Raw genomic sequence first — 14025 nt, forward strand, 5'->3', positions numbered from 1 at the left:
GGAAAATGAGCTAGGTTTCCTGTTTCCAGCTGACTCACCCAAAGTGTCAATTTCATTTTAAAAGCTCGTATTCGATCTATGAAATGAGTAATTAGCAGATCTTTACCTTGTAGTAAAATGTTCAAAGCATTCAGATGGCTAGTTGAATCTGCTAAGAACGCGTGATCACATTCAAACGTGCGCGCGCGTTTCCCCTCCCTCCCTACTCAGCGACCTTGCACCTGCTCGGGAGCACGTGCCTGAGCAGACGCGAGTACTCGCGCTCCAAACCGGCCATTTGTTAAGCCCTGCTGTAAAAGATCTGCAGCATTTTTCTGTTGTGTAGTTTTCAGGTATTACTGAATTACATCACAGAACCTGGCACCCAATTACACAATACCATCGTGATATTGGTTCACTTGACACTGAGTTGATGTCGATATGCCATTTTCTGCCACTTTATTTTAACAAATCGTACCAAAACGGCGCATTGTTTGGATGTCTTAATGCACCCGTGGCTAGAGACAGGTTTTTTTTTCCCGTCGTACTCAAGCTACGATACGGTAACCACGTCGCAGGGCACTTTATCTTAAGAACTGTGAAATCATATCTGATATCAAAAAATAATTTTAACTGCGGTAGTTGATATCGCAAAATAATAGTCTGGCTCAAATTTATCTGCAACTTCCGTTCCGCCAACTCTCGCGCTATTCATTTGACAACAAACATCAAAGAGCTCCTTACCCAACGGCAACGGCATGTTTAACTTGCTTTGTACGTTATGACGTCCAATTACGAAAGCAACGAGGAACGTATACTTTGTAACGGTTACATGTCTCTACAATGCCGAATACATTGTTACTTTTACAGCCCTAGACGGCGGCCCCTCAGCCTCTGTACAGAAAATGTTTTACTTTCTTCCTTACTTTGTGAGACTCGTGATTCGTCTTAGTTTTCAGTGCTGAGAATATGGGAGTCTGATGATTTCGTGTATTCTATATGGTAGGGCAGCCAAATTATTTTCGGGGAACACCGGGATACAATCAGCTGGGCTCGAATGGTCTCCTGTCCCTCTCCCAAAAGTACCCAGGTTTTTCAATTTTTTTTAATTTTTAGTATTAATGTTTTGTTAAGCCGCTGATCGCCTACTTTCTATTAGTAGAAAGGATGAAAACGAGTTTATTTATTATAAATCTCAGCAGCCTATATTTTCTACAAAAAAAATCACATATCCACTTTACAGATATTAAATGCACCACATATACAATTATGATGTATCCCAACACCCCATCGTCGTCGTTATCACCATTTTCATTACGCAAACTCTGCAAAGTCTGTTTACTTTACTTGTTAAGTATATGTGTTTCAAGTTTTATTTAGTATTGTTGTAAATTCTTTATGTTTCAAGGTTGGTATTTGTCTTCCGTCTACGTATTTGGGCACCATTTTTTGTAAGTCATCTACAAACTGTGGAGAAACAATAAATTATGGCCTCCCTCGATGTGACTTGAAGAAAATGTTGGCCTCCCAGACTCCAATGAAGAATGTTAGTTTAAAGAACAGTTGATAGTAACCTGTTGCAAACTTCATCATTGTAAAATTTCTGAAATGTACATTGTTGCCACGCACATCACCTTTTCGTTTTGTAGTGAGGTCGGTAAAGCTCTTAAAGGTTCTGAAGACCTCAGCCTCTATTTTACAGACTATAATGCTGAAACCACTGGTTAACCACCAGGTAATGGTGGGGGCACTCCTTCAAGAGCTCCCTCCTTCTAGCTTTTATTAACAAATGGATTTCTGTATAGCCGCTGGACGTTCCTACAGCAATGAAAATTGGAGCTTTGGGCCCTTGTGGAAGTGAATATCAGAAAATCGGCGCGGGACAGCTTTCCAAAAATTTTATACACACAGCGCAGGGCTACAGCACTGACAAATCTGGTTCACCGTAAGATCAACAGATGTCAGAAGCATGCATACGCGAAACAATCTCAAAATCGACAGCTGTGTGGTTTAGACCCTTCTGGTTTTCAGTGCCTCAAATTTATTGTGATTTTTCAAAATATTATAGTCATGGAATTTTTACTAAAATAAAATTAACGTAAGCTTTAAATATTACTAAGGTCTTGTAGATGGGAAAAGGTAATTTTTCATTGCTCCCAGCCCTCTTGATCATGTCTATTCTTTGAGACGTAGTGGCAAAATTACAGCCGATTTAGTTGTTGTACAGGATCTGTAGGATGGCTTGATGGCTTGCTTGAAGAGATTTCACTTCCATTCTGTTCCTTCGATCAATCCATTGCATATTTATGAATGTAAATATTCTTTCTACATTGGCGCTGTGGGAAGGTATTGCAAACAAATGCCTTACAATGGTTATCATCTCAGAGTGCTGCTAAAGATGGCCACAGCTTTTAAAAAATCTAACCACTTCGCATGACACTACAATGGTGCTTCATTTTCTTCATTTCACTTGCGAAGATTTTTTTCAACTAAATTTGTGAGTGTAATGAATTGATCAAAGAGAATATGAGTCATCGATTTCAATGTTTTCCCCTTCAAATGTCTTTTCACCACTTTCCCATTTTGGCACACTCTTCAGTTACACTGTCAATAGTCTAATAGTGAATAAGAGACGTGCCCCACTTCCTCACATAGTCTATACAAGAGTGTACAGTTTGTCAACTTCTTTAAAGTCCTTTCCTGCTGACTGTGTTACTCCTGTTCTTAAGAGAACGTGTTTAACACTAAAATAAATGAACTGCTGCTGGTTTCTCTTAGTTACAAGAGAATTTTTCACGTCGTCTTTTACCCCTATTACACTTTTCGTGTTTCCCTCAGTTTCTTTTATTCCATGCTACAAAATGGTAGGATGGCTGTGAATCAACCGTAAGTTGGCTTCACTTAAGGGGGTCCTGAAAATTTTAACCATTATTTTTTGGGCTTTGTATTAATTTAGGGAAAAACCTTTTAAGGTTTGAAATAGCCTTATGACTTGTTCAACTGCTAGAAGTAATTTTAAGCAGCGGGTTTTTGAGTGACACATTACATTCATACAGGATGTTCGGAAATTCCAGTTACAGATTTCTAGGACTTGTATTGCGGAGTGAGTATTTAATATCTTGAATAGGAACTCACGTCCGCGAAAGTCATCCAACGGCGCTACAGAGCTTCGTAGATACTGGCCCCTGTAAATGTATCCACATACAGGTAGATTCCGTGATGATGTTAAAAACCCTCTACGATGATGGAGAAGGATAAATGTATCAATCTGAAATAAGGGTCCCTGTACCGGAAACGAACGAGTCGGAAGTTATAAGCGAAAACCTTTCTGATGCCTCTGACAGTGGAATACATCGACTGGTGCAATTGTTGCTAAGATTGTTGGCTAGGCAGCTTGCAAGGGTGGTGTTATGGACCGGAACGAGGAAAAAATGTTCAGTAAACATGAGCTCCAAAATGCATACCAAAGGACCTGTGAGCAATATTTTCACCTTCGCTACTGTGAAACACATCTCTATTAAACAAGTGCTCATAGCTCTTAAGGTACTCACTTTACATCCCGTGATTACTAGACATTTTTTTCTTGTTTTGGTCCATACTATCAAATCTGAAAGTTGCCTACCTCAAAATCTTAGCAACAACATTACCAGTAGATGCATTCCACTGTCAGAAGTATCAGAATGCTTTTCACTTATAACTTTAGACTCGTTCATTTCTGGTACAGGGTACCTCACCTCAAATTGATACTTTTATCCTTTTTCATCGTCCTAGAAAGTTTCTAACATCATCACGGAATCAGCCTGTATACAGATACATTTACAGGCGCCAGCGCCTATAACTTTCACGCTCTGGAGTGGCGCTCAATAACGTTGCCGCACATCGATTCCTATTCAAAATATTAAATGGTTCAAATGGCTCTGAGCACTATGGGACTTAACTTCTTAGGTCATCAGTCCCCTAGAACTTAGAACTACTTAAACCTAAGGACATCACGCACATCCATGCCCGAGGCAGGATTCGAACCAGCGACCGTAGCTGTCGCGCAGTTCCAGACTGTAGCGCCTAGAACCGCTCGGTCACTTCGGCCGGCCAAAATATTATATACTCACTCCCCTCTACAAGTCCTAAAAGTCTGTAACAGCAATTTCCGAACACCTTGCATATTCAGTGCCTACACAATCGCGAAAGTCCTTAAACCTCTCTGTTCAAACTGTGTATACACGGTGGTCCATTGATCGTGACCGGACCAAATATCTCACGAAAAAACTACAAAGAACGAAAATTGTCTAGCTTGAAGGGGGTAACCAGATGGCGCTATGGTTAGCCCGCTAGATGGCGCTGCCATAGGTCTAACGGATATCAATAGCGTTTTTTTTTTTTAAATAGGAACCCCCATTTTTTATTACATACTCGTGTAGTACGTAAAGAGATTTGAGCGCGCACGGAGACCTTCCGGCAGGCATTCTTCCCGCGAACCATATGCTACTGGAACAGGAAAGGGAGGTAATGACAGTGGCACGTTAAGTGCCCTCCGCCAGACACCGTCGGGTGGCTTGCGGAGTATAAATATAGATGTAGATGTAGAATGTTTTAGTTGGACCTCTTTTTTCGCTTTGTGATAGATGGCGCTGTAATAGTCGCAAACATATGGCTCACAATTTTAGACGAATAATTGGTAAGACGTAGGTTTTTTAAATTAAAATACAGAACGTAGGTACGTTTGAACATTTTATTTCGGTTGTTCCAATGTGATACATGTACCTTTGTGAACTTATCATTTCTGAGAACGCATGCTGTTAAAGCGTGATTAGCTCTAAATACCACAATAATGCAATAAATGCTCAAAATGATGTCCGTCAACCTCAATGCATTTGGCAACACGTGTAACGGCATTCCTCTCAACAGCGATTAGTTCGCCTTCCGTAATGTTCGCACATGCATTGACAATGCGCTGACGCGTGGTGTCAGTCGTTGTCGGTGGACCAGGATAGCAAATTTCCTTCAACTTTCCCCACAGAAAGAAATTCGGGGACGTCAGATCCGGTGAACATGCGGATCGTGGTGTGGTGCTTCGACGACGAATCCAACTGTCATGAAATATGCTATTCAATACCGCTTCAACCGCACGCGAGCTATGTGTCGGACATCCATCATGTTAGAATTACATCGCCATTCTGTTATAAAGTAAAACATCTTGTAGTAACATCGGTAGAACATTACGTAGGAAATCAGCATATATTGCACCATTTAGATTGCCATCGATAAAATGGGCGCCAATTATCCTTCCTCCCATAATGCCGCACCATACATTAAACCGCCAAGGTCGCTGATGTTCCACTTGCCGCAGCCATCGTGGATTTTCCGTTGCCCAATAGTGCATATTATGCCAGTTCACGTTACCGCTGTTGGTGAATGACGCTTCGTCGCTAAATAGAGCGCGTGCAAAAAATCTGTCATCGTTCCGTAATTTCTCTTGTGCCCAGTGGCAGAGCTGTAGACGACGTTCAAAGTCGTCGCCATGCAATTCCTGGTGCACAGAAATATGGTACGGGTGCAATCGATGTTGATGTAGCATTCTCAACACCGACGTTTTTGAGATTCCTGATTTTCGCGCAGTTTGTCTGCTACTGGTGTGCGGATTAGCCGCGACAGCACCTAAAACACCTATTTGGGCATCATCATTTGTTGCAGGTCATGGTTGATGTTTGACATGTGGCTCAACACTTCCTGTTTCCTTAAATATCGTAACTATCCGGCGAACGATCCGGACACTTGGATAATGTCGTCCAGGATACAGAGCAGCATACATAACGCACGCCCGTTGGCAGTTTGATCACAATAGCCATACATCAACGTGATATCGACCTCTTCCGCAATTGGTAAACGGTTCATTTTAACACGGGTAATGTATTACGATGCAAATACCGCCCGCACTGGCGGAATGTCACGTGATACCACGTACTTATGCGTTTTTTACTATTACAGCGCCGTCTATCACAAAGCGAAAAATGTGGTCCTACTAAAACGTTCATATTTCTTTCCGTACTACACGAATTTGTTATAAAAATGTGGGTTCCTATTTTAAAAAACGCAGTTGATATCCGTTTGACATATGGCAGCGCCATCTAGGGGGTCAACCATAGCGCCATCTGGTTTCCCCCTCCAAGCTAGACGAGTTTCGTTCTTTGTAGTTTTTTAATTTGATGCTTATTACGTGAGATATTTGGCCCGGTCACTATCAATGGACCACCCTGTATAGAAAAATACGAGAATATCTTCCCAGTGGTAGTTTCAAAATCACAGCTCAAACAATCAGTCGATGTCTGCGCCCAGTTGTGTAAAACTTGTGCAGGGCACCGTGTCCCTTCTATGTGTTAAAGGAGTGTTTCTTTAATTTGTTAAATATATTGCATTCATCTTATCTCTTTAACCCACCAAAGTTGTTGTTCATCTTGTCTACCCAAAATTCCAAACATTTATTTTCTTCAATATCAAACATTTGAACAGGATTCATGAGAAATGTAGAAATTTCGTAAATTTTTAATTTTGGGGGGAACTCACCTTCAAAACTGAATTCCTTCATTAATATCGAACAACTGAACAACAAACCGAAATATTTTAGCATCTTTATGATCGCTGGCATCAGTGGATATTCCGTAGGAAGAAGGCTTTTTTATGTTCTCGGGGCTTTCCCTCACACTCCGGGGTGCAAGAACTCCTCTTATTAAGACTGACACTTTAATTCTTTCCGAACTAAACTTTTTTGCAGTAGAAGAATCATGAAACATAACGCCATTAACCTTACTAGTAAAGTCAGTAGATGTAAAGATCTGATGATGTTTTACCTTACGACACGCTAGTGTAAACTCGGCTGCTCGAACTTTAGTGCCTTCACGTAACTGAGGTTTTACAAAAAAAAAAAAAAAAAAAAAAAAAAAAAAAAAAAAAAAAAAAAAAAAAAAAAAAAAAAAAAAGTAGAATTTTACTATAGATCGTTGCACTAAATCTGTTAATGTGTTTCTTTGACTTTGCGTGATCAACTATGTCAGAACGCCCACCATGACTCATACTAGTAAAACAGTTATATACCGAACACTCTGCTTCGTAATCAAAGTGACCTATCTTGATAACATTCCTCTCCTTACAATAAGTGTCACTGAATTTGCAGGTTCGTTTCGGCATTGCGTGTTGCAATCCAGTGGCAACAATAAGACTAGTAAGAGGTGCCACCGTTACAGCTTGTCTGACATAATATCAAGAACTATGGTATTCTGATAATGACTGTCGTAATCGGCACGACAGTCGGACTGTTTTCATAACTCTTCTCAAGTTGCATTGCCTGCAACTGTTACAACAGTACGACGACACTCCAGCCACACTACCGCTTGAAATAAATAACTGTTTCACTGTATCAATATTGACATTGTGGGGCTATGGAGATTCGTGAAAATAACGTAAAATGCATTAATTTTTCGTGTCGTATACCGATTAATCGAGCGAAATCTCAAAAAAACTTATAGAATTTCATAAAGTACACACTAAGACAAAAAAAGGACGACGACGCAACATGATGGAATTGTCCGGATGGGAAGAAAATCAGTACATGTGATGTTAATATACGGACAAATAAACGATTACAATTCCAGAAAAATTGAATGATTCATTAAGGATCGCCATTATTTAGTGCAAGAGCTTCACAAATTGAGCTTGTCAATAACGCGCTGGTCCACCTGTGCCCCTTATGCAAGTAGCTGAATGGTTCAAATGGCTCTGAGCAGTAGGGAACTTAATTTCTGAGGTCATAAGTCCCTTAGAACTTAGAACTACTTAAACCTAACTAACCTAAGTACATCACACACATGCATGCCCGAGGCAGGATTCGAACCTGCGACCGTAGCGGTCACGCGGTTCCAGACTGTAGCGCCTAGAACCGCTCGGCCACCTCGGCCGGCTGCAAGGAGCTATTCCGCTTGGGATTGATCAATAGAGTTGCTGGATGTCGTCCTCAGGGATATGGTTCCAAACAGCCTCCAATTAGCGTGTTAGATCGTCAAAATCCCCAACCGGTTGGAGGGCCCTGTCCATAATGCCCCAAACGTTCTCCATTGGTTAGAGATCCGGCGACGTTTCTGGCCAAGGTACCGTTTGGCAATCTCGAAGACAAATAGAAGAAACTCTCGTCGTGTGCAGGCAGACACCGCTGGGCTGTAACGGTGCACCAAAGGGGGTACTGCAAAGAAAAGAAGTGGTACCCCAGACCATCACCTCTGGTTGTCGGGCCATATGAGTGGCGGCAGTCTGCTTGGTAACCTGGTATCCCATTACTGTCAAGGGCGTCTGCAGACCGGTCTCCACTACACATATACACACATACACACACACACACACACACACACACACACACACACAAAGTCTGTGAGGAGGAAAATCTCGGACTCGGTCAGGAGAATCGAACTTGGAACCCCTCGAGCTAACTTCAGCGACGCTAACTACTAGACCCTCGATAGAGTCGTAGTGATACCCCCCGCACTCGCCATGATTATTAGACTGATAGTCAAGCCATATGGATTCACTCAACAGAGCTGCAACGTTTGCTCTGGTGCCTGGATTCGGCTAGTGTTTTACACAAGTGTGAGCAGCTGTTGAACCTAGTGGGCGGCGACTTTTGACATGTTGCGAGATGTTGAAAACAGATCTGTGACAGTTTTCACTTATTCCACTATCGCCTCGATAGTGATACACTGGCCTTCGAGCACCAAGGCCACAACTTCTCTTGCGATCCGCAGTTTTTCGTTGAGAGATGCTGTGCCACTTCGTTATTCATATTTGTCTGCCCACATTCTAGCTTCTAAGCCAACGTAACCACCCTCATATACAGAATGATGGTTTAATGTTACACAGCGAGCCAGGTAGCGTAGTGGTTAGCACACTGGACTCGCTCGCATTCGGGAGGACGACGGTTCAATCCCGCGTCAGGCCATTTTGATTTAGGTTTCCCTGATTTCCTTAAATCGCTTCAGGTAAATGCCGGGATGGTTACTTTGAAATGGCACGCCGACTTCCTTCCCCATTCTTCCCTAATCCCATGACACCGATGACCTCGTTGTTTGGTCTCTTCCACCAAATAAACCCAATTGACGGGCGTGGCGATAGTCCACTTCCGTCTATATCAGCATCAGTTATTACAGCGTTGTTCCGCTTCAAACGCAGAAAACGAACTATCGCTTGATACTCGGCTTTATCAATGAACGGCTTGTTTTGGCTCCCCTAGTGGCAAGCAACAAAATTTCTGCGCAGGAATTTGAAAATCTACCAGGATTGCAGACTTACAGCTGTAGACAAACAAAAAATTAATTACGTAATTTTTCCGAGGCGATGTTTGAAATTTTTGTGACTACTCCTAGAATTTTCTGATATTAAGTCTGTATGTTTCCCTTTCCTTCACCCACCTTCTTTTTTATTAGACTATACTAGATGAGAGCCCGGAGTTGCCGGAATATGCATTTATTTCAGTCTTCTATTAGTGTACCTCCTTCTTCCATCCCTCTCTGTCAATCTCCTTCTTCCCCTCCTCCCCACTGACCACCTTCTCCACCCCTGTCCATCTACACCTCCTCCTCATGCCACTCTCATTGTTCATCCCCTTCTGATCCGCCCCCCCCCCCTACTCACTCTCTATCTTCTCATCCCCATTCTCTGTGTCCACCTGCTTCGTTTCCCTCTATCGATCTCCTCGACTCCCCTCCGTCTGTCCATTTCCTCTTCCCCTGTCTCTGTCCACCACCTTCTTCCCCCCTACTTGAGTCCACCTCCTCTTTCCCCCTCTCTCTCTCTCTGCCCATCTCCTCCATCCCTTCCCTCTCCACGTTATCACCCCCACCCCAATAGGATGAAAAAGGTTTGCATTTGTGAAATAGTAAATTACTATGATTATCGTTTCAGATCTGAAGATGGTTCTAGAGAAACCGAAACCGGTCATGTGAATAAACATTTTTGCAATCAAGATGGATTATAATTAACATTGTATGCCGATGGTTCCTTTGACTAAAAAGCCGTAGATATCGACCATCTTGTGCACCTGTCGAACTTGTGTGGCCTGTGCTGTGTAAGTTCTCTTAGAATCGATTTCGTGTCCACACCACATCACTTTGACTCCGGTGTACACATCGAGCAACTTTCCTGGTAAGACAGCTTTCTACGAGTAACGTGAGGATACGGATCCGTTCATTGGTCGCGACTGTCCTTCGTGGCATGATGGATATAAACTCTACTGTTCACAGATGTCTCTAATGTGTCCCTAGTGGTTCTCCACTTCCAGCTGAAATACTGGAATCCATTCGAGCGGTGTGATCTACCTGTAGGTAGTGCCACACTGTATGTGTGTTTACAAACATCAGGAATATTCTTCCAATCGGTACAAGAACAGTCACAATAGCATCACACCTGCTCTATACATCGGAATGGGGCAACATTATTATTGATATGTGTAGTCTGTTTAGGATATATTGCTCTTTTAACGGAGACTCAAGACTGATAGCTGGATCCCTCATCCTGATTTGTGTGTTTATTATGGTCCCTATGATTTCATATGAATGTAATAAATGAACGAAGTAAGTAAGTAAATAAATACCATATGAAGATACCATGAGAACTGAAAGTCGAGGAACAAAACTAAGTGCCATGTGCAGTTATGTGGGATTTTTCTGTGAAGCGATTGCTCGCGATTATATGTAATTTTTCCAAACGACATGATTCTGTTGCAGCGACAGCCATGCTTCGACTTGTTGGATGTATGCTGACACTGGTTGCTGGTGCATCGGCCGCCAAGATTCTCATCATCGCTCCAACACCGTCCTTCAGTCATCAGCTGCCATTCCACATACTGTCCAAAGCGCTGCTTCAAAGGGACCATGTTATTACCTTCATTACCACCGATCCAATGGAGGTATTGCCAAATAAACATAATTTTAAAATAAAGGGATGTCCATACACACTGATGGGCCAAAATATTATGACCACCTGTTTAATAGCGTGTTGGTCCACTTTTCAAACAGAATACAGCAGCGATTCTGCTTGGCGTGTGTTCGACAAGTCCCTGGTAAGTTTACGGAGGTATGCGACACCGTATGACACAGCTCGGATCAGGCAATTCCCATAAATTACAAGTCACTGTGTGCGCAGCTGACTCCCGATATGTGTTCCAGCGGGTACAGATCAGAAGTATTTGCTTGCCAAGACATGGATGTCAGTTTACTGTCATGCCCTTCAAACCACTGCAGCACGATTCTGGCCTTGTTAACCGAACAGTTTTCCTGCTGGAAGACTGTAATATTTCTGGCTTAATCAGTCATCATATTAGGCTCAAAGAAGCTGTTCCCAGAGCAGTGGAGATGCAAGAAGTATATAGATGACGAAATGTGGTGTGAGGTACCTGTGACATGTTAGATTCGGTACCATTCCCGTGAGAAAGACTGCCTGCGTAAAGGTACTGCCCTGTGATTGGCTGCTGTGTTCGGAGCAAGGGCGCTAAAACTTTAAAGTATAGTTATTATTATTAGTTAAACTACTCATTGGAATGACTTCACTTTTTAATATAAATATCTCTCAACAGCTGAATATCAATCAGTCATTTCAAAATTATTAAAAACAAAAGACTGATGAAATTGCAGACGAAGCACTTCGGAAGCGTTCGGGTCACGCCTTTTCTGGTATGGTGAACGAAGTGTTTCGGGCTGTTCGTCACTCTGGATTCGGCAGTCGAGGAGAACAGACATGTTGTCTGTCGTAGGATGTGTTTCCAATTTTTTATTTAAGTTCCTGTTCGTCACTCTGGATTAGGCAGTCGAGAAGAACAGACATGTTGTCTGTCGCAGGATGTGTTTGCCAGTATTCAGTATTAAACGTTTCACTACGGTAGTCATGAGGTACAGACACGTGCCACAAATAGTGTAAAGATACATTTTCGTAAACATTATGTTTGATCATGTACTTTGCTATATCAGAAGGTGTTGTATTAAGATCATGTAGTCTTCTCGTGTAGCTATATTAAAATACGCTAGTGACATCCCAAAGAAGTGACACATTATTTCAGAACAGAACCTCGCTAAAATTCAAGATACAGAACCTACGACCTACGAGCTGTTTTCTGCGCTGGTGACGTCAACTTGAAGACAGCAGGTTAGTGAACTATAACAGAACCTTCGTATTCCACACAGGGCAGTGGAAACAACTAGGCGCCTCACGTGTATAGCATGCACAGAACAAATGTGCTCAGTGACACGTCATCGTCCGCAGCTCATGGTCGTGCGGTAGCGTTCTCGCTTCCCACGCCCGGGTTCCCGGGTTCGATTCCCGGCGGGGTCAGGGATTTTCTCTGCCTCGTGATGACTGGGTGTTGTGTGATGTCCTTAGTTTAGTTAGGTTTAAGTAGTTCTAAGTTCTAGGGGACTGATGACCATAGATGTTAAGTCTCATAGTGCTCAGAGCCATTTGAACCTCTTCTCTTTCTCTGAAAGCTTGTTCCATTGGTAACACACGCTTCACTGAACTCATCTCCACCTGAAAGGAGCCAGTGAATAAAAAGTGACAGAAAGAGTAAAATTAGATATGCGCTGCCTACTGTTGTTGAACTGCGGTAGGCTACTGTAGAAAATCGAAAGCAAGCGTAGACTACAGTGGTTTTCCTAGTAGCTTTGCTCAGTTAAGACTGTAACCGAGTTATCCGTATGTTATGTGTGTTGCATACCAATTGGGCGTTGCCTAATTTCGATCACTTCGTTTGCGTATGCAGTCAGTCTCTTACTAGGTTCCCCTAGAAACCAGAATCGGTTAACCACCTAGATTTTTTTTACATATAAATTACTTTTTACTCCAATTCGATTAAGTACTTAAATTAACGTTCCAAATTTCTCTTTGGTTTCCCTCACAGCTTACTTAATCTACTGATTGAACAAAAATTTGGACAGTCTACGACTCTGCTTCATTCCCTCCTCAGTAACTGCTTCCCTTTTCATGTCCTTCGAGCTCCTTTTTTTTATTTTTTTCAGGCATCAGGCTTCTGATGCCTTAACAGTTTTCCTATCATCTTGTCCCTTTTTCTTGTCAGCCTTTTCGACTTATCCCTTTTCTTCCCATTCCGCGCAGAACCTCGTCTTTCATTACCTTAATCGGTCCATCTAATTTTCAACATTCGTCTGTAGCACCATATCTCAAACGCTTCGATTACCTTCTCTTCCTGTTTTTCCACTGGTCGTGTTTCACTACCATACAATGCTGTGCTCCAAACGTACATTCTCAGAAAATTCTTCCTCAAATTAAGGCCTGTGTCTGATACTAATAGACTTTCTTGGCCAGGAATACCTTTTTTGCCAGAGCGTCTAATTTTGATGTCATCGTTGCTCCGTCCATCATTGATTATTTTGTTGCCTAGGAGGTAGAAATCCTTAACTTTATCTCTTTCTTGACCATAAATCCTGATGTTAAGTTTCTTGCTGTTCTCATTTCTCCTAGTTCTCATTACTTTCGTTTTTGTTCGATTTACTCTCAACCTATATTCTGTATTCATTAAAGTTTTCATTCCATTCAGCAGATCACGTAATTCTTCTTTTCTTTTACTGTAGCAATGTCATCAGCGAATCGTATCATTGATATCCTTTCACCTTGAATTTCCATCGACGTACAAGTCGCCGAAGTGGCGTCAAATCGAAAGACTTGCACCCGGCGAACGGTTTACCCGACGGGAAGCCTCAGCCACACGGCATTTACATTTATTTCTTTCTCTGTCCATTTCCTTCTTCTCCTCTGTCTGTTCATCTCCTCCTCTTCCATCTCTCTGCTTGTCTCATCCTCCTCCTGTCTCTGTCCATCTCCGCCTCTTTCCGTTATCCCGTTCATCTCCTTCTCCCCCCCCTCTCTCTCTCCATTCCCCCCCCCCCCCCCTAGCGCCTCTCCTCCCATCTGTGCCTATCTCCTCCTTCCTCCTCGCTGTCTGTCCATCTCCTCGTCCTCCCTTCTCTCTGCACGGGATCACACTCACCTCAACAGCTG

General features: G+C 42.5%; 1 protein-coding gene across 1 annotated transcript in view; it reads left to right on the plus strand.

Moving 5' to 3' along the window:
- LOC126094766 (UDP-glucosyltransferase 2-like) overlaps positions 1-14025 on the plus strand; it is a 148079-nt gene that overhangs the window by 6601 nt on the left and 127453 nt on the right. The window contains exon 2 of the mRNA XM_049909316.1: positions 10743-10924. Within this exon, the coding sequence (XP_049765273.1) occupies positions 10751-10924 (174 nt within the window). The 5' untranslated portion in view covers positions 10743-10750. The remainder of the gene's footprint in view (positions 1-10742; positions 10925-14025) is intronic.

Source organism: Schistocerca cancellata, chromosome 8, assembly GCF_023864275.1.
Source record: "Schistocerca cancellata isolate TAMUIC-IGC-003103 chromosome 8, iqSchCanc2.1, whole genome shotgun sequence".
Classification (NCBI taxonomy): domain Eukaryota; kingdom Metazoa; phylum Arthropoda; class Insecta; order Orthoptera; family Acrididae; genus Schistocerca; species Schistocerca cancellata.